Raw genomic sequence first — 21,193 nt, 5'->3', positions numbered from 1 at the left:
TGATGCGGGCATCCCATGTGGTGGCTTATTCTGTTGTACCACAATGCCTGCCTCTGTAAAAATTCTTTAAACAGCACAATTATACAATAATATGGACGATCAGGACCGGTGCTGTCGTGTAGCCAGTGAAGCTGCTGCTGGCAGCACTGGCTTCCTATATGAGTGCTAGTTCTAGTCCTGGCTGCTCCACTTCTGATCCAGCTCTCTGCTATGGCCTGGGAAAGCAGTGGAGCATGGCCCAAGTCCTTGGGCCCTGGCACCCACATGGGAGACCTGGAGAAAGCTCCTGCTCCTGGCTTTGGATTTGCCCAGCTCCAGCCGTTGAGGCCATTTGGGGACTGAACCAGCAGATGGAGGACCTCTCCCTCTCTCTGCCTCTACCTCTACCTCTCTGTAACTCTGTTTTTCAAATAAACAAATAAATCTTAGAAGGAGAGAGTTCTTCAATCTGCTGGTTCACTCCTCAAATGCCTTCAACAGCTGGGCCAAAGCCAAGAGCTCAGAGCTCCATCCAGGTCTTCCACGTGGGTGGCAGGGACTTGGGTACTTGAGCCATCATGTGCTGCTTCACAGTTACATTAGTAGTGAGCTGGACTGGAAGCAGAGTCGCTGGGACTTGAACTGGCCCTCTGATATGAGATGCAGGTATCCCAAGAGGTAGCTTAACCTGTTTTGCCATAATACCTACCCCAAAGTAATTAAAAGAGTTTCATTTAAGGCCGGCACCGTGGCTCACTAGGCTAATCCTCCACCTGTGGCACTGGGTACTCCGGGTTCTAGTCCCGGTTAGGGCACCGGGTTCTGTCCCGGTTGCTCCTCTTCCAGTCCAGCTCTCTGCTGTGGCCTGGGAAGGCAGTGGAGGATGGCCCAAGTGTTTGGGCCCTGCACCCACATGGGAGCCCAGGATGAAGCACCTGGCTCCTGGCTTCGGATTGGCGCAGCGCACTGGCTGTAGCAGCCATTTGGGGGGGGGGGGTGTGAACCAGCGGGAGGAAGACCTTTCTCTCTGTCTCTCTCTCTAAATCTGCCTGTCCAAAAAAAACAAAAAACAAAAACAAAAGAGTTTAATTTAAGAAACTTTTGCTCAGTTAGTTCTTCCACTGAAAATAACTTATAATGAGTTATTTAAAAGTTTATTAAGGGGCTGGTGCTATGGTATAGTAGGTTAAGCCTCCAACTGCAGGGCAGGCATCCTATCTGGGTGCTGGTTCAAGGCCTGGTTGCTCTAATTCCCATCCAACTCCCTGTTGGTGCACTTGGGAAAGCAGTGGAGGATGACCCAGTCCTTGGGCTCCTGCACCCAAGTGGGAGACCTAGAGGAAGTCCCAAGCTCTTGGCTTTGAATTGGTTCAGCTCTAGCCGTTTTGGCCATTTGGGGAGTGAACCATAGGATGGAAGATCACTCTCTGTCTCCCCTCCTCCACCCCCTGTAACTCTGCCTCTCAAATAAACAAATCTTTTTCAACAAAAGTCTATTATGTGTGGAAAATACACAATTTCTCTTACCCTTTCTTGAAATAGAAATGTTATTTCTTCATTTGTGGAACTCTGTTGAAAATATAAGCCTTTCATGGTCACCTAAAAAACATACACACAAAGTCTTCAGGAAAAAAATGGAATTACAGATTGAAAAATATTGCTGGCAAAGGATCAAATGACAATTATGAATGCAATCTTCAAACAAGGAATTTATATTATAGTTCTTGCAAAGAGTGATCAGATCAGATCAGAGAATATACATCCACTTCTGGGTACATGTCTCACTAAGAATGGGTTCATAGTTTAACCTTTCACTATATAGGTGAGCATATGTTTAATTTCAGCTTCTTGTTCAATAAAAAAAATTACATGTACTTACATCCACGAGGGTCAGAGAAACTCATTTTTGTTTACCAGTGGTTTAAAACTATTATCTCTAAACTTACAAATCTTAGAATTCAAAATCTTAAAGATAGCTAAAAAGGAAAAAGTGGATAGTCAGGACTGTGGTTGAAACTGTGACCGTCATTCTTCCACACGGATCTATTAATCACTTCGTGCCGGTATTTAACCCTGCACCCTGTGTACCTCCTGAAGCATCTCTAAGGATTCCACAGTTCTTTTTTAATGTTCATAGTTATCACACTGCAGCATTATTTTTCATATAAATTTTATAGATGAATTAAACACAGATAGAAAAGTACAAAAATCTTAAGCACATAGTGTGTCCAAGTTTCCAAAGTGAATATGCCTACATCACAGGGACACAGTAGCACTGGACTACAGAAGCTCCTTTGTGTCTCCTCCAGTCTCTACCGTCTCTCCTTCTCAAGATACTCAATATCCTGAGTTTTCACAGCACAGAATGGTGTCATCTATTTTTTAATTGTATAATGGTTTTGATTCTTACTGATGTTGTTTGTCATTAAAACCCATTCATTCACATTGCTATACAGAATTTCACTGTATGAGTAAACTACAACTTAGCTATTACAGTATAGACATTAGAATCGCTTCCAGTTTAGGGATATAAACTGCTAAGAATAATTTTATACATACTTTTTGGTGAAGGTACTATCATTGCATTTATTTTATGGATTAGGAGAGTGGATCTTAGCGTCCTGCATTCCCACAGTACCAGCTGAGCCACAAACCACATGTTACCAATTCTAAAACAAATACTTGACCACTGCAGTGTTTCATGATTTCTTACTGAGCTGCTAATGTCAGACACTAGAATACTTTATCCTTTAAGACTGAAAATTGTTAAGTGTTTGTTGACAGACTGGATACATAATTTGCAGGGCTCAATACAAGATGACAGTGTGTGAGGAATCTTGTCCAGAAAGTGCTAGAATTTCCAGACAGCGGCAGGAGAGCATAGGTTACTTCTGAGTGTGAAGCCTTGTGAGATTGCTTAGGATGTGCATCCATGACGCCAGCTCTGTGCGCCGAAACTCAGTGCATCTAACTGGATCCCCCTAAAGGATTTTCACGGATTGGAGTGGAGGATGTGATAACCAAAGGCTGGAGCTAACAGAACATTTAAGACAAATATAATAGAAAGTACGCAGGCTGCACGTATCAGCAATACTGAAAAACAGGGTGAGCCAGGTGAACTGATTAATTCTAACAGGTTAGTAACACAAGGTCTTTACTTGTGCCAATGTGTTTGTGGGGTAGTCGGGGTGGGAGAGAGGGGAAGCACTTAAGCACAAAGCAGCTATGAATTTCCAACACTAAATGGAACCTATTCCACCTAGCTGTCAAGTCTCTCTCAAATGCATACCCGCTCGCCCTGGTTTGCTTTATCCATGACAGTTTTCCAGGAGGTTCTCTGTATCTGATCTGGTTACTCTGACTTCCCAGCATGTGGCTACCTGCCTCAGGACTTCCAGGCACCGCCTGTTCTCTCTGTGTGCGAACTTCAGATTCTCCTAAGTAAACAAAGCCCAAGCCCACACCCTGTCGGGAATCACCCCCCCCGCGACACTCAATCTACCACGCTTATTCCAGGCTCCTAGACTTTGTCACACACCAACAGAAAAAATCTTGCTTAATTTTACTAACTAGTGGGGTTTCTCAGTTATTGCTTGGGACAATCACTATAAATAAGTCTCTGCACCTACTTAGTCTGGATTTTAGGGTTGGCTTTTAGAGAAGCAGAATAATTACACATAAATATCTTTATTTAAAAGTATTTCCCTTTGTGATTCTGGAAGCCATTGGTTTGGTTTTCTCTGACCACTGAATGTCTCCCAGATCAATAGTTACATGGACCTTATACTACACTCCAGTTTCCAAGATCCTGGAAACAACTGCTTGGGCTCCCTTAAAGCAAATACTATATGCACAGTGATATTAACATTTTAGTCAGATCATCCTTAAAAAATTCCCTCAAATTAGGTGCATATCAACCTTGATGGTGGAAAAAAATCATGATTAGTTAGTCCAAGTAAGAAATGTATATCCTGAGTTAAAAAGTAAAGAGAGAGCTGTTTTCACAAAAGTGGCCAGAAAAAATTAAGACAATTATTAAGTACTTGTTTTGCAAACCCATAAAAGGCACAATCAATTTCTGGCAATAAGAAAGTAGGAGAACGAATGGTCTGAAGGCCTGTATGGTTTCTTAGGTACTGGTCAAGATTAAATGGAATACTAGTCTATTATTTAGTAAAATGCTTACTGAATTTAAAGTTATGTGCACACAGGAAATAAAATAACTGACTATTTTATAAAATAAAAGTTGAAATTAAATATACAATACTATGGCATTTCTAAGAGTTACATAATTTCAAAATTTTATGTTGTACTGTACATTTTGCTATATCAAAAAGTGATACATAAAATTTAAGCAATTTTTAACTTCTTTATGTGAAAGGCAGAGACACACAGAGACACAGAAACACAGGGATTCTCCCATCTGGCAGTTCATTCCACAAATGCCTCCGGCAGCCAGGATATACAGCCTGACACTTTAATTTTTAATCAGGGTTATATACTGAAACTTGTTACAGAGTGGGTGTTTGGCCTAGTGGTTATGTGTGGCTCTAACTCCTGATTCCAGCTTCCTGCTAATGTAGACTCTGAGAGGCTACCCAGGCGGGAGACCCAGATTGGGATTCTGGCTGCTGGCTTCAGCCCAGGCAGTTGTTGGTATTTGAGGAATGAATCAACAGACGGTAGCTTGCTCACTCTGTCTCCACCTCTAAAAGAAAAAGAAAAAGAAAGAAAAAACTAAAAATAGTTATTTCAAATAATTTCTCGTTGAAAGCAGAAAGAGGGCTTTGTATAAATTGAAAACTTGATTATAATCACTTTAAGAAAATAGCTAAGAAAGATATTGATCTGTTAAAGGATTTCTTTTCAAGATTTATTTCTTTGAAAGGCAGAGAGGGAGAGAGAGAGAGAGAGAGAGAGATCTTTCATCCACTGGTTCAGTCCCCAGTTGCTGGCAACAACCAGGGCTGGATCAAGCTGAAGTCAGGAATCCCAGCCAGGCCTCCCTGGAGGGTGGCGGGAACATCAGTTCTCCTGGGCCATCATCTGCCACTTCCCGGGGTGGGGGCATTAGCAGCAAGCTGGCTAGGAAGTGGAGAAGCCAGGACTTCAGTCACTCCAACACTGCACCTGTGCTTCCCAAGCAGAGGCTTAACCTGCTGTGCCATAACCCCCACCCCTGTGTTAAGGGATTTCTAAAAAATCAATAGGAAGTAATTACAAATGCTTTCATCACTGCTGTAACAGCAACATGAACTGCGCCTACTCTTGTCCACCTACACTCAGTCCCCCAAGGAGCTCATCTATTAATAATCATAAATAAAGCCTCTACAGCTCATTGCTTACCAATGTGTTCAGGTCAAAAGTGTCCCGAGTATCAGATATCCTCAAATTCCACAAACATAAAGACTTGTCTTTCTAACAAACAGGTTTTTGCTCTCATCTCCACACTTCAGGGAACATCTTACAGTTGCTGACGTCCCTCTTCAGTATTATCAACCACAAAAGTTATTTTCTTTCATGATGTCCTGCCTCCCTTGCTCATTTCCAAGGGCCCTCACCTCAGCACAGGTGATATGAGAACACCTGACCGCCTCAGGCCTGGGATATCACCTGAGACAGTGGAAGGGTTTCATTTATCTCCCTCAAATCCTACCCATTCCTGAAAGCCCAAACTCTTCTTTTATGCTCAAGTTTTTATTGTTTTCCCACACAAAATTTGTAATACTATGATCACTATGAATTCCGAGTTCAGTTATGTTTCTAATCCACTCTCATTGTTATTTTGGAGAAAGTAGACTGCCAAGCAGCTAGGCTACAGAAAACAGATGAAGCCAGTCTTGAAATGCAGTCCCATACGCTGGACATGTGGGCATCCAATGCGCTAGTCCCTATCCAGCCTCAGAACTTGTGCAGAGCTCAGCATTGTTAGGGGGAAAGATCGTCAGTTATATTTTGATCATTTGGGAAGAGGTGATTTAACAGTAAGTTTTAACAATGCTCTTATTAATCGGGAAGATCTTTCACGTGGATGTCCACACAACAGAAAAACAGCTGTTATCAAAACAAGTACCCAAACACTTGGTTACAAACACAGGGTCAGCATAATCAAAGTAACTGGCTGGAATTCTGGTTCAATACTGTACTCTGTAGGTTGTGGGTGACGTAGTGCCAGATAGGCCATCTGTGCGTCCAAGGAGAGGTGACAGGAGGTCCTAACAGCCGGAGGACATCTCTTCATTGTACAGGCAACCGTCTCTAGATGCCTGTATGCTCTTAGACACTTCGCACAGGCAACAGCTGCACTGGTCCTCTGTGCCTGTTGAATGACGGGCACAGGAGACGCTGTGACAGTGGCTATGTCTAGCAAATAACACATACTTTTAAGAGTTTTTATTTTCAGGATTTAGGTATGCTAACTTAAAAAGTTAAAAATGGGGCTGATGCTGTGGTGCAGTGAGGTAAAAAGCCCAGGCCTGCAGTGCCGGCACCCTATATGGCCATTGGTTTGAATCCCGGCTGCTCCACTTCTGATCTGGTTCCCTGCTAATGAGCCTGGGAAAGCAGTAGAAGATGGCCCAAGTGCTTTGGGTCCCTGCAACCCATGTTGGAGACCCGGAGGAAGCTCCTGGCTCTTGAGTTTGGATTGGCTCAGCTCTGGCCATTGCAGCCATCTGGGGAGTGAACCAATGTATGGAAGATCTTTGTCTCCACCTCTCTCTGCAACTCTTTCAAATAAATAAAAATAAATCTTTTTAAAAGAATTTAAAAAATAAAAACATGGAAAATGAAGTTCTGAGGTCCCAGTGGCTTGATACAGTTATGGAGCTTCATAAAGAAGACTCAAGCATCAGGAGAGTGGGATGGGGGATTAATGACCATCAAGGTCTCTTCTAATTACAACACTTTTTTTTTTTAAAGATTTATTTATTTGGTCCAACGCCATGACGGTGGCCATTTAGGGAGTGAACCAGTGGATGGAAGATATCTCTAGCTCTCTGGAACTCTGCCTTTCAAATACACTTGATCTTAGCCAGAAGACTGAGAAATGCTAATTATGCCTTTCAAATAAATAAATACATCTTAAAAAAAGGGGAGGGGAGGGGAGGGGAGGGGCAGGTACACAAATGAATGAAGACTCTTTACTGCTCAGAGTGTACTAGATCCAGAGGCCTAAGTATCTCCTTGAGATTTTCAACTCTCTCCACTCCAGAAATGATTTTAAATGCACAATAGAGAGTGATAAGAGAATCAAAATATTTCACTCCAAATGGCAGGCTCATCCCTACCATAAGCTGCAGCAGAAACAATGAAATAACTGGAAAGAAAAGGCAATAACTACATACTGCAGTGGTTGACGGGTAGAACTGCGCAGTGAGAACAGAACCCGGTCTGAATCCTGACACTCCCACTTACTAGTGCAGGACTTCAGGCTTTTTAATTGTAACCTTTCTGGACCTTGGAATCCATAGCTACAAGATACGGTAACAATGGTGATGACCTCGAAGGACTGCTGTAAGGGTTAAACACAGTAAAATACGAAAGCACGGGGCACAGGCTTGCTTTCAGTACACGTGAGCCATTTTTCCTATATTTTTTTTTCTATGAATCGGGCAGAGACCACCTTAGTTTGGAAGCGCATTTCCCACAGCAGCAGAGGATTTGGTCACCGCAACCTTAATTGGAAACTGGCTAGTTTTCTGCAGTATGGGCCCTATCAGTGGGATGTGCTCTGTGCAGTAACCGCCACTAGCCACAGGTGGCTACTGAGCACCGGAACTGTGTCTCCTAGATACGGAGGTGTGCCCTAAGGGTTAAGTACACATCACATTTGGAAGACTTAATACGAAAATAAAAAGAAATATCTCACTCTTAAACTATCCGACTCCGGTGTCTGTTGAGATCATAGCATGTTGGGCACCCTGGGTTACATTAAACATAACTCAAGTTCACGTGTTTCTTTGCACTTTTTAAAAACGTGGCTGCTTGGACGTTTAGGCCCGCACGGGTGGCTCGCAGGCTATCCGCGCCGGCCACGGGCGGGGCAGAAGCTCGCAGCCTCGTGGCGGGTGCACGCGGGAACACGCGGGAAGCAGGGGTCCCTAGGGCCGGGCCCGCTCTCTCCCACGACCCCGGGCCCGTTCCAGCCTGCGGCTCCAGGCCGCACCCGCGGCTCAGTGCACGGTCCCGAAGCGCCCGCCTCGGCTCGCCGCTCACAGCACAGGGAACGGAAGGCAGGGCAGGAGCTGGCGGAGGGGTGAGTCGGGGGGAGCCAGCTCCAGGAAGGAAACTTGCAGCCCGCCGCCTCCGGGCGTGTGAGGGACGCGCAGAGCGAGCGCACACCTGCAGCCCGAACGGAGCAGGGCCGCCGCCCGCCGCCTCCGGGCGTGAGGAGGGACGGCAGAGCGGGCGCACACCTGCAGCCCGAGCGGAGAAGTCACCCCGCCGCGGTGTCAGTCACCCCGCGGCCGCCTCGCCTCAGCTAGGCCCGCGCTCGACCCGGCCGAAGCCGCGGGGCGACGCCGACCCAGGGCCTCCCCGGGGCCGGACGGCTCCGCCGGGCGCCTCTCGAGCCTTCGCGCCCGAAGTCCCGCTCCCCAAGCCACACAACGCGCTTCCCGGGGCTCACCTGCGGGGGAGCAGCCCCAACGGCCTGCGCCTTCGCCTCCGCCGCCACCTTCCAGGCGTTCCGCGGAGGGCCCGCCCCCGAGGGCCCGGGCTGTGCTCCCATTGGCCGGGCCGCCCGTCACTCCGGCGGGGCGGGCCCGGACTCGCGGAGGCTGTGGAGAACGCCATAGCAACCGAACTCGGAACTACAGCTCCCGGGATGCTCGGCTCGCCTCGGGCGCTACCAACGCGGGGGCCACCGCGGATTCGCCTGCAGGGGTTCTCTGTTATGCAGGTCTCCCTGAACACCACACCCTTCCCCACCCCAGCTGTGTTCATTAGCTCCCTCCTCGGACCGTGTCCGCCTCTCTTTCGTCTCCTCATTCTCTCTTACGAAGCCTTCTCTCAGGTTGGACGCATCCTTTCTAGTGCACGGCAGGCCGACGGTCAGATACAACCATATTGTTGAACACCCAGTCTATAGGTCCCCACAAGGATTTCCCACACCAGAAGCCCCCGGTTGCCTCCTTTGCAAGACTCTCAATCCGCCAACTCTAAGCTTGCCGATTGGCTCACTTGGCTGTCACTCTGCAGCCTTCCATCTTTTTTTTTTTTTTTGCTCCCTCTCCCCCTCCCCCGGGCTTTTATGCCTGCGGTGGGCGGGGCCAGATGTGGGAGGCGGTGAGGCGGTGCGGGAACCTTCCTCCTATTGGCGGAATGCTGTCTCCACCCACCTGTGGGCGGAGGCGAAGGCGTGGTTGGAGGCGGGGGAGGCCAGGGAGGGAGATGAGGAGATAGGCGGGAGCGAGGGAGTGAGGGAGGGATCGGAGGAGGTAGAGAGGAGCCGAGGGACGCGGGGCGGGAGCGCAGCTTGGTTGCTCGGTAGTACGGCGGCTCGCGAGGGAGGCTGCCGAGCAGGCTCCGGGACGCACCGGGAGGCGGGCGGGCGGGCGCGCGGGGATGGTGCGGGGCTGCGGCTCCGGCGTCCTTCGGCGCGACGTGTGAGCCGCACTGATTTGTCCCCGGGGCGGCAGCGCGGACCCGCCCGGAGATGAGGTGAGACGCGCACAGGCTCTGGCGGCCTGGACCGCTGGCGGCGGCGGCGGCGGGGGCGGGGGTCGGCGCGAGGGTCGGCGCGATGGCCGCCCGGGCCGCCCTTCACCCTCGCTCGGTCCGCGCCTCGTCCTGAGGGGCGGCCGGCTGCCCGGCGCCGGGAGGCCGGGGCGCCGCTGGCGGCCGGGGGTCAGGCTCGGGGCTGCCCGGGGCGTCCTCAGCGCCCGGCGGGCGGGCTCCCTCCCTGGCGAGGGGCGTCGCGGGCGCGCGATGCTCCGGGGCTGACCTCGCTGCCCTCGGCTGCCGGGCAGGGCCAGGCTCGCCGAGCCCCGAGCCGGCAGGGAGCGGCGTGCGCCGCCCGCCCGTGCCGGGGCCTCGAGCCCGGGCTCGCCCCTCTCCTCTCCGGCGCGCGGACGAGACCCTGTCAGTGAAGGGCAGGCGATGCCGCCCGGCCCTGGGCGAGCCGCGGGCGCGTCCCCGGGGTCCGCGCGTCCCCTCGCACCGGCTGGGCTTTGTGGCGTGGACCCCAGGCCCCACGGCGGTGGCTGCTTGCTTGGCCCCGCGAGGGATGGGCGCGCCGTCCTTGCACTCCGTCTGCCAACTTCGTGCATCGCGCGTCCTGCGGGCAGTCTTTTGTTGGGATGCGGAGCGAACCGGGCTTGGCTCCTGGGGAGGGAGGTGGGCGGCTTCTCGGCGGAGCTTGGGGCCGCGGGGATTCCTGAGAGCCTCGTCGGTGGGAAAGTTTCTTTCCAACTTTGCCATCCGCGGTGGCGATCGGGGCGGCAGAGCCGGCCAGGAGCCGCCCTTTGTGCTCCCCTGCCGGCATCCGTGCGCGTTCCGCGGTCCAGGCGCACGGAGCGTGGAAACAGACCCATTGAAAAGTGTGCACAATGCCCGCAGACGCCGTGCGCGCAGATGCGTCTGGAAAACCTCAGCTCTGTCAGCGGAGAGGCGGTCTGACTAATCCCGCTGGACGGAGGGACAGAAAGGCTCGGGGATCGCCTGGATTACCGAGGGGCAGGGGCCGCAGCCGGCAGCCCGCAGGCCAGCGGGGTTGCGCGGTGCCACCCGGAGCCCCCACAGGGCAGGAATGTGTTTGCTGGGATGCCTTTATTTTTAGATGACTTTTCAAATACCCTTCATCGATATTGCTTCTACTGGTCCATCTCTGAGAACAAAATACTGCTTTTGCTTTAAAAATGTCTCCTAGTTTGCTTGTGACATGTCGTTCTAATGAATGCTTATAACAGAGAGAGAGAGAGAGAGAGAGAGAGAGAGGGTTCTGCAGGAGATTTTGGAAAGAAACCCAGGACATTTTAAGGGTACTGAATTAAGAAATGAAGGGTACTAATTCCGTGATAGTGTTTAAAATGTTTCAGACGCTTAGAAGTAGCCCAAAAAGGAGGGCTTCTGATGGTACGGTTAAAAATATGGTGTTTCTTTATCTGAGATTGTGTCGGATGGAATCGCTGGAGAGCATGATAGCATGATACCTCCACAAAGATCTATTATTATTCTACCCGAGTAGGAGAGGAAATGAACCCATTTTTAATGTACTTTGGAACCCTGTGGATTGTCCGACACTAAGCATTGTGAAACAGGGCATAAGATGAGTGCTAGCAAAAGTTAGTTCTGGGAAATCTTTGCCCCTCTTTGCTTGCTTGCTTGCTTTCTTCTCTTCTCTTTGCAGTTAACTGGCAATTTCCTTTTTCTTAGTGCTTCCTTAAGTTTGTTTTCCTCAAATGCTTAATCCAGGCAAACTCGGAGTTCCTGTAAGGGATTAAGTGGGAGGAGCTGGTGAATTCCTCTATTCATATTCATCTGAATTTGCTAAATTTGTGAGTTACAGGCAAGTGTTTCCTGGGGATGTGTTTACATCACTCGGTTCAAATTCCACTGCCCCTTAGCTGTTCTGTTTTGAATGGTCATTACCTGCTGAACTGCTCCGCTTACTGATTGGGTGTCTCAAAGCCTGGACCTCAGATCACTGTCACTTAGCATCAGCGTTAGCTGAAGTGCTTGGTAAAACACAGGTTTCTTGTCACTGTGCCACAGAACCAGACGAAGCATTATCTTCGGCAAGTTCTCCAGGAATTTCTCCCACACAAGAAGGTTGGAGAACCACTGTTGTCTGCCCCGCTTTCACACTGAGCATCTCCTGAGTTTTCCAAGTGACAGAATGAGCTTTATACCTTTGGCTGCTGATACAAATCTAGTGATCTTGACTTTGAAGAGATGTAATTGTACCTATAATATACATTCCCGAATTGCAGACAGTAGTTCAGCGTGGTATCCCCAGTGCTTAAAATAGTGCCTGGTGGACCTCAAGGAAGCATTTGCTGGGGGGATGAGTGGTGCAGCCAGTTTTTTAAGCTATGACTTGTGAAGTCGATCTCATCACTTAGACGTCCCTGATTTTATAAATTAGGAGCCACAAGCACTACACCCTAATGATTTCTGTGAGTTTGGATAGTGTTGGAAAGATGGGGCCTCTCCTGGGCACAAACTGCCCAAGGTTTCGATAAGCAGGAAAGACGACTTCCAGCAAAGTGTTGGCCTAGACACTCAAAATATACATTTAAGTCACAGAGCTGCAGTAAATCATTTTAGGCCATAAAAGCCGGTTTCCAGAAAGTGTAGAAAATTGGTGTGTTTCCCAGTTCCAGGTTTCATGGGAATACGACCTTCACGTCCGTTTTTCGGAATCTGCCACAGGTGCTTAACGGCAAAGACTGGGTTTGCTCACGCAGCCGGCGCCTTTCTTCTGGTTACCTAACCTCTCAGTGCCTTCAGTTTTCTCAGCTGAAATAACGATAAAGCTTTAATACTTTTGTTAAAAAAAAAAAAAAAGATTTACTTGAAAGGCGGAACATCAGAGAGAAAGAGAGCGAGCTTTCCTTTGCTGGTTATCTCACTCCTCAAATGGCTGCAGCAGCAGAGTCTGAAGCTGGGAGCCAGGAGCTCCATCTGGGTCTCCCATGTGGGTCACAGGGGACCAGGCACTTGGGCCGCCATCCACTGCTTCACAGGTGCATGAGCGGGAAGCTGGATCAGCAGTGAAGGACCTCCTGTCAGCGCTCCGGTATGGAATGCTGGCCTGGTCAGTGGAGGCTTAACCTGCTGAGCCCCAACACTGGCCCCCAAATTTAAATACTTCTAAGTGCTTGCATAAGTTGGGGCACATCCATTTAATAAATTGCAGTTATCTTGATAAAATATCACATTTAAAATTCATTTCAATTATAAAAATGTATCAAAGTCAAAAGCTAACAGTTTTCATGCTGCTGTACTTTATGCTAACAAGTATAAGTCTGTTGCTTAAAGAGGTCCCACAGGGCCAGCGCTGTGGCATAGCAGGTAAAGCCGCCGCCTGCGGTGCTGGCATCCCATATGGTGCTGATTCGAGTCTCCGCTGCTCCACTTCTGATCCAGCTCTCTGCTATGGCCTGGGAAAGCAGTAGAAGATGGCTCAAGTCCTTGGGTCCCTGTACCCACTTGGAAGACCCAGAAGAAGCTCCTGGCTCCTGGCTTCAGATCGGCACAGCTTCAGACGTTGCAGCCATCTGGAGGAGTGAACCAGCAGATGGAAGACCTTTCTCTCTGCCTCTGCCTCTCTGTAATTCTGCCTTTCAAATAAATAAATAAATCTTTAAAAAGAAAAAAGAATTCTTACTAGTTTCATTGTATTAAATATGTATAGTTTTTAGGTGATAACTAGATTAAACGTTAGAAGTATTTTATGAACTATGAAATATAATGTAAATACAAATTTTAAAAATGAAATCTTTTTTTTTTTTTTGACAGGCAGAGTGGACAGTGAGAGAGACAGAGACAGAGAGAAAGGTCTTCCTTTACCATTGGTTCACCCTCCAATGGCCGCTGTGGTTGGAGCACTGCGGCCAGCGCACTGTGCTGGTCTGAAGCCAGGAGCCAGGTGCTTCTCCTGGTCTCCCATGCGGGTGCAGGGCCCAAACACTTGGGCCATCCTCCACTGCATTCCCTGGCCACAGCAGAGAGCTGGCCTGGAAAAAGGGCAACTGGGACAGAATCCGGCGCCCCGACCGGGACTAGAACCCGGTATGCCGCCACCGCAGGTGGAGGATTAGCCTAGTGAGGCATGGCGCCAGCCAAAAATGAAATCTTGTGATCACTTTCAACTTAATTGTATTACTTTAGAACCAGTCTGATTATCTTTTTTTTTTTTTTAAGATTTATTTTATTTATTTGAAAGGCATAGCTACAGAGAGAGAGATCTTCCATCTGTTGGTTCACTCCCCAAATGGCTACAATGGCCGGAGCTGGACTAATCCAAAGCCAGGAGCCAGGAGCTTCTTCTGGGTCCTCCACGTGGGTGAAAGGACCCAAACAATTGGGTCATCTTCCACTGCTTTCCCAGTCATAAGCAGGGAGCTGGATAGGAAGTGGACCAGCTGGGACTTGAACCTGTGCCCATAGGGATATTGGCACTGCTAGCAGCAGCTTAACCTGCTATGCCACAGTGCCAGCCCCCTGGTTTTTTTTTTCTAATCATTTTTTTGAAAGGCAGAGAGAAAGAGACAGATAGAGATCTCCTATCTGCTGATTCAGTCCTCAAGACCAGCAACAGCCAAAGCTAGGAGCCAGGAACTCAGTCTGGGTCTCCCATGTGGGCGACAGGGACCCAACTTCTTGATCCATCACAGGTGCCCCCTGGTGGCTGCAGTAGCAGGAAGCTGGGATGAGAAACAGCTGGAACTTGAACCCAAGCACTCTGACACTGATGCAGGTGTCCCAAGCTACATCTTAATCACTACACCCAAATACCTGCCCTGATGATATTTCTTGATGATCAGCTAATATCCTTATATTAAAAAAAGTAGAGAAATTGAAATATAGGCAAATAAAAAGTAGAAAATTATAGAATACCCATAATTCCACTATTAGAGTACATATCTCTAAATCCTTTTTTTAAATGTGCATGTAACTTCATCTACAATTTTGATATCCAGCTATATATATACACATACATATATGGTGCTTTTCTAACTTTTTTGGCTTAAGATCATGGATGTCTTATGTCCACTGCAAATTCAGTTTTTGTAACTGAATAGTATTTTGTGTTGAATCTGTAATGACTTAACCAGTTTATTTTTGTTAGGTATTAGTTTGTTTTTTCCTTCCACCACTGTCAGTAACCTTGGAATGCTTGTTCTGCATATATCTCTAAGATTTTCCCTTCAGGATAAGTTTCTAGAAGTAGAATGGCAGGATGAAATATATGATACTTTTGGGCCGGCGCCGCGGCTCAGTAGGCCAATTCCTCCGCCTTGCGGCGCCGGCACACCGGGTTCTAGTCCCGGTCGGGGCACCGATCCTGTCCCGGTTGCCCCTCTTCCAGGCCAGCTCTCTGTTGTGGCCAGGGAGTGCAGTGGAGGATGGCCCAAGTGCTTGGGCCCTGCACCCCATGGGAGACCAGGAGAAGCACCTGGCTCCTGCCATCGGAACAGCATGGTGCGCCGGCCATTGGAGGGTGAACCAATGGCAAAGGAAGACCTTTCTCTCTGTCTCCCTCTACTGTCCACTCTGCCTGTCAAAAATAAAAAAAAAAAAAAAGAAAGAAAGAAATATATGATACTTTTTTTATATATATATTTGAAAGGCAGAGTTACAGACAGACTGAGAGGTAGAGAGAGCAATCCTCCATCTGCTGGTTCACTCTCCTGATGGCTGTAACAGCCGGGTTTGGGCTAAGCTGATGCCAGAAGCCAGGAGCTTTTTCCAGGTCTCCCAAGTAGGTGCACGGGCCCAAGCCCTTGTGCCATCCCCTGCCACGTTCCCAGACACATTAGCAGACAGCTGGGTTGGAAGTGGAGCAGCTGGAACTTGAACCAGTGCCCATATGGGCTGTCAGCTCTGGAGGCAGTGTCTTAACCTGCTGCACCACAAAGCTGGCCCTGAGATATGGCAGGTTTTAAGACTTTTGATATGTGTTTCCAATTTACCATTTAGAAAGATTGTAGCAATTTACACTCTGTGGTATGTGAGCCTCTTGGACTTAACCAGTGACAAGCCTGGTGACATTTTACTTTTGGGAGAAATAATGAAATGCTAGTATAAACTGTCCACTGGTGTGATATGAAAAGCCAGAAAGTCGTGTACCTGTAACAGTGATAGCTAACATCTGCCAAGTCCTTTCACAGCATGTATATGCATCGACTCCCTTGAACATCACAAAATCTCTCATTTTACAGCTTAATTTGCCTTGGAAACTGAGGTACCAGCAGTTCAGTAACTCAGCCAGCCGGCAACTGACTGAGCAGATTTCTAACTGTAGAGCCCAAAACTCTTAGTCCAATTACTGGACATATATTTATAGACAGTTGGGTGATTTTTATATCCTGATTTCTATTGTGGACTAACTTAGTCCTCATGTAGGTTGATGTATGTTAGGCAGGGCAAAATTTAGGAGTTGGTTGGCTGAGTTAGCTCACATATAAGCCTTATCAACGTCTGGCATTCACTTGTCAAAGCGGTCGTGTTATCTTTCCCTTGGTGGTTTCCTTCAAGGACCCTGCATGAAAAACAAGACTGGAGTGATGGAGAAGCATCTCTGTAACTGAAAGCTGAAAAGGCGATGCACTTGTGATGAGGCCTTGCCTTGCAAACATTAGACTCCACAGAAGTGTGATGGGGCAGGCAGTGGGGATCTGTCCAGGCATTTTCACACTGATCAGTCTGCAGATTTGAGGTGGTCTGTGTAAATATCTAAATGAGGAGAGAGGTCATGGATCGACCAGGAGATAATTAAAAAAAAAAAAAAATATATATATATATATATATATATGTAGATGTGAAGGAAGTTAAGCTTTTTTTTTTTAGATTTATTTATTTGACAGGTAGAGTTACAGACAATGAGAGAGAGAGAGACAGAGGGAAAGGTCTTCCTTTACCGTTGGTTTACCCCCCAAATGGCCACTATGGCCGGTGTGCTGCGAGGATCCAGGAGCCAGGTGCTTCTCCTGGTCTCCCATGGGGTGCAGGGCCCAAGCACTTGGGCCATCCTCCACTGCTATTCCAGGCCACAGAGAGAGCTGGACTGGAGGAGGAGCAACAAGGACTAGAACCCGGTGCCCTTATGGGATGCCGGCACTGGCAAGTGGAGGATGGCTAAGGCGCCAGGCCCGGAAGTTAAGCTTTTGTTCCTAAAGTTTGCAGCCTTTTAACAAAGTGAATTTCAAACAAGCTAATCTCTTGGAATTCATCTCTGCTGTCTTAAACTGTGTTAGCCTTTTTTTTTTTTTTCTTTTAAAGATTTATTTATTTGAGAGGCAGAGGTAGAGAGAGAGGTCTTTCATCTGCTGGTTCACTACCCAAAGTGGCTGCAGTGGCCAAAGCTCAGCCAGTCTGAAACCAGGAGCTTCTTCTGGGTTTTCCCACGCAGATGCAGGGCCACCTTCCACTGCTTTCCCAGGCCATAGCAGAGAGCTGGATGGAAGTGGAGCAGCTGGGACTTGAACCGGCGCCCATATGGGATGCCGGCACTGCAGGCAGGGGCTTTACCTGCTACACCAGGGCGCTGGCCCCTCTTAGCCTTTTTTAAGCAGAATTGATGGGGAGCTTGTGGTTAGTAGCTCATTGCCTGGAGAAGATGTTGGTGACATTGTTTTGGCTTCAGCTCTGGCCTGAGTTGGTCTGGACTGACTAGTGAGGTAGGGCGGCTGTTGCTCAGTTTGCACCTGATCACCAAAACCTGCCTGCACTGTTGTGTAATGCAGGGTTGCACCGAGGCTGTGCCGGGTTGAGGCTGAGTTGAGCCAGGAGGTGAATCGAGGGACGTGGCAGAGTCCTGGATTCAACCATACGTGAATGTGGAAATAGCAAGGGCAGAGCCAGCGGCTGAAGTTTTATCTTTGGTGGGTAAAATTAAACATCCCCTCTAAAATAAGAGGACAGTGCTTTTGATCCTCTCTTGGTTATAGTGAGCACTGGGATTGCTTTTCCTTGCATTTTATCTGTAAATCCTTGTAGTGTTTGATGGCATGCAATTACAAGGCGTGGATACGGTTCATGGAAATGGACAAAGTCGGCTGGCCATGCTTTAACTAATGTAGTTGTGGCAGCACTGACTCTTAGGATCAAAGCATTGAATCAAGATGCTGTTGAAGGCATTTGGTGTGTGTGTGTGTGTGTGTGTAGGGATAATTACTTTGCTCCAACACAAATTTCCTGAGCAGGTTTATTGTTCTAATGAGGGCATTGTGTTGTATTATATCAAAAGTCATTGTATAAACACATCATTCCTGTGCATCATTTACAATAAATCTGTATTATGGATTCAGTTCTTCTCAAAATCATTTCTGCTGTAAAATTAAGATAACAGATTTCAAAAGCAAAACCCTTTATTTCTGAGATTGTTAGAAACTCAAGTGCCTTGTTCTTGATGAATTGTTACATTTTGGCAACTGGGGTATAAAAGCTGTACAGCTCTTAATGATTGAATCTTTGGAAAATTGACCAAAGTATTAGTGCCATTCTTGGCGCATAAAGGTTTCAGTGAGTAATAGTTCCTCTTCCCTCCATTTTCAATAAATAATTACTGTTAAACAAAGTCAGTAATTGATAATTTATCCCTCTGAACAGGTGGCACTGTTTACTTTTAGATCCCTTCAGATAAAATTACAGAAGTTTTTTTTTTTTTTAAGATTAATTTACTTTGAAAGGCAGAGTTGCAGAGAAAGAGGGAGAGAAGACACAGAGAGGTCTTGCATCCGTTGGTTTGCTTCCCAATTGGCCGCAACAGCTGGGGCTGGGCCAGGCTGAAGCCAGGAACCGGGACTTTCTTCTGGATCTCCCACATGGGTGCAGGGGCCCAAAGACCTGGGCTATCTTCTGCTACTTTCCCAGGTGCATCAGCAGGGAAATGGAGCAGCCAGGACTAGAACTGGCGTCCGTATGGGATGCTGGCACTTCAGGCAGTGGCTTAACCACCAACTATGCCACAGTGCCGCCCACAGTTGTAGTTTTAACCTTTTTAACCTGCGCCAATCTGAAACCAGGAACTTCTTCCAGGTCTCCCATGCGGGTGCAGAGGCCCAAGGACTTGGGCCATCTTCCACTGCTTTCCCAGGCCATTACAGAGAGCTAGATCGAAAGTGGAGCAGCTGACTTGAACCGGTGCTCATATGGGATGCTGGGACTACAGCTGTGCCACAGCGCCGGCCCCAGTTTTAATATTCTTTAAATGACTAGATAAATTGAGTAGGAAAAAAACTCAGTTACTAGGATCTCAGCTGCATGAGGGCAGGAAATGTGATCTCTGTTGTTCCCAGTCTTACCTCTAGGACCAGAACAGTGCTTGCAGCTTGGAGGACACCCAGCAGTCATGTTGAATGCATGAGTGTTTGAGGACCCAAGAGCCTGGAGGCCAGAGCGACCAGGCAGAGACAGGTGAGGCATCCAGGAGAGAGGGGCCAAGTTGGCCTTTATTCAGAGTCCATGAGAAGTAGGAGGTTAAGCAGGAAGCCCCATGGTTTGCTTTTGTTGAGAAAGATCCATCTGGATGTTATATGGAGAGTGGATGGAGGGCGTAAGACACAAATGTTGAATTGACTCCATTTTCAGTTACCTATGGATATAAACATTTCTATTTAACCTTGAACTTGTATCTTTATAATAACATTATTTATTCTTTTTTGTAAAAAATTATTTACTTGAAAGGCAGAGCAATAGAGAGAGAGAGAGAGAGAGGTTCCATCCACTCAGGTCAGACAACTAACCAAGCTGGCCCAACCCATGTCCTTTCTATGGGAATTTGAAATTAGGCTGAAGAGAAAGAGTTTGCCTTAACATGCTCAAAGGTAAATAGTTGAGAGTTAATGCCAGCTGTGTTTGCAAACACAGAAAGGTGGTTTATGGATGGAGAGAACAGCAGGAAGCAGAAAGAGAGAACATGCCTTGAGCCTGACAGCTGTCAATCTTTCTATTCTATTCCCTTATGTGCCCTTGTTCAACAGCCAGGGCTGGGCCAGGCCGAAGCCAGGAGCGTGGGTCTCCCAAGTGGGTGCGGGGGCCCAAGCACTTGGGCCATCTTCAGCTGCTTTCCCGGGTGCATTAGCCAGGAGCTGGATTGGAAGTGGAGCAGCCCATCTGGATGCTGATGCTGGGGGCTGCGGCTTTACCTGCTGTGCCACAGCCCCGGCCCCTGTTCCTGAGTTCCTAATATTACTCCCCTTGTTTCGGTTTAGGCAGGCAGAGTTGGTTTCTGAATTTTCCCATCATTCCCAGCACTGTATCCTTTTTCTAATAGACATTGAGTTGCCGTAAATGGAAAATCGGAAATGCTCCACGATCCTAAACTTTCTGAGCACCAATATAATACTTAAAACGTTTTGGATTTGGACCGTTTTTAAATTAGGGATGCTCAACTGGCAAATGTTGCAAAATCTGAAACATTTCTGGTCCCAAGCATTTCAGGTAAGGGATTCTCAACCTGTACTACTTTATCCTTGTGTCTTTTTTTATTTATTTATTTTTTTGACAGGCAGAGTGGACAGTGAGAGAGAGAGACAGAGAGAAAGGTCTTCCTTTGCCGTTGGTTCACCCTCCAATGGCCGCCACGGCTGGTGCACTGCGGCTGGCGCATTGCGCTGATCCGAAGCCAGGAGCCAGGTGCTTCTCCTGGTCTCCCTTGCGGGTGCAGGGCCCAAGCACTTGGGCCATCCTCCACTGCACTCCCATAGCAGAGAGCTGGCCTGGAAGAGGGGCAACTGGGACAGAATCTGGTGCCCCGACCGGGACTAGAACCCGGTGTGCCTGCACCGAAAGGCAGAGGATTAGCCTATTGAGCCACGGCACCGGCCTATCCTTGTATCTTTTTCTTTCTTTCTCTCTCTCTTTCTTTCTTTCTTTTTTTTTCTTTTACTGTTATCTGAGGAAGTTGTGAGTTTGTTACTTTCTCCATATAAAATAAACATTAAGGATAGCAAGAAACACTGAGGTTACATACATTTAATTCGGATAATCCTGATTTGATTGGAAAGGCCATTTTGCAAATGCAAATGCTACCTTTGACCTGTTCTAAATCTGTAGGGTTCTCTAGCTGAGGGAATACAGGAAGGAAGAGATTTGGAACTTCCAAGTGCCCTAGAGTTTCAGTGATGCTATTTCCTGTAAAAATTTGTACTCATGTGAAAAAAAAAAATGAGAGGTGTTCATAGTGTACACTGTTGTTGCGTCCATATATGGAGTGAGTTTGACGTGTGTTCCAGCTTGCAGCCACCGAAACAAGGCTCTTTAATAATGAAATATCAAGAGACTGAATCACGGTGTGGTTACCTGGGCCTGGGCTTGGTTCTTAGGTTAGCTTTCTGTCCTATGGTGATGTCATATGTCAGGAATCTTCAACTTTGACAGAAAAAACAGCATTGTAGGTTTTGGTAATCCCCTTATCTAAAAGGAATTGGGTGGAGAGAGGAAAAAAAAGTGATAAGAGAAGAAGAAAAAATTATGGTAGGAAGAAGGCAGGCAAAGGAAGGTCACTTCCTTGCCACAGTTATTCTTATTCATTATTAGGTTT

The 21,193-nt window shown here is 47.7% G+C and overlaps 2 protein-coding genes across 8 annotated transcripts in view; one reads left to right on the top strand and one right to left on the bottom strand.

Moving 5' to 3' along the window:
- The window catches only part of CRYZL1 (crystallin zeta like 1), a 52,953-nt gene extending 44,283 nt beyond the window's left edge, over positions 1–8,670 (bottom strand). For 2 of the 3 annotated variants that reach the window (XM_062205871.1, XM_062205888.1), the window contains exons 1-2: positions 8,609–8,670; positions 1,507–1,578 (exon numbers count right to left, since the gene is read on the bottom strand). In XM_062205871.1, the coding sequence (XP_062061855.1) occupies positions 1,507–1,572 (66 nt within the window). In that variant the 5' untranslated portion in view covers positions 1,573–1,578; positions 8,609–8,670. Of the gene's footprint in view, positions 1–1,506; positions 1,579–6,125; positions 6,299–8,608 lie in introns of those variants that run through there. The other variant, XM_062205880.1, reaches the window with a different exon arrangement.
- An 862-nt stretch (positions 8,671–9,532) lies between these two features.
- Positions 9,533–21,193, top strand: part of ITSN1 (intersectin 1) — a 222,842-nt gene continuing 211,181 nt past the window's right edge. Inside the window, exon 1 of one of the 5 annotated variants that reach the window (XM_062205709.1) lies at positions 9,533–9,642. The gene's annotated coding sequence lies outside the window, so the exon portion shown is untranslated. The remainder of the gene's footprint in view (positions 9,643–21,193) is intronic. The other 4 variants (XM_062205735.1, XM_062205727.1, XM_062205701.1 and 1 more) reach the window with 4 other exon arrangements.

The sequence above is a fragment of the Lepus europaeus genome, chromosome 2 (genome assembly GCF_033115175.1).
Source record: "Lepus europaeus isolate LE1 chromosome 2, mLepTim1.pri, whole genome shotgun sequence".
Lineage (NCBI taxonomy): Eukaryota > Metazoa > Chordata > Mammalia > Lagomorpha > Leporidae > Lepus > Lepus europaeus.
This window is presented reverse-complemented; position numbering and strand designations above follow the sequence as displayed.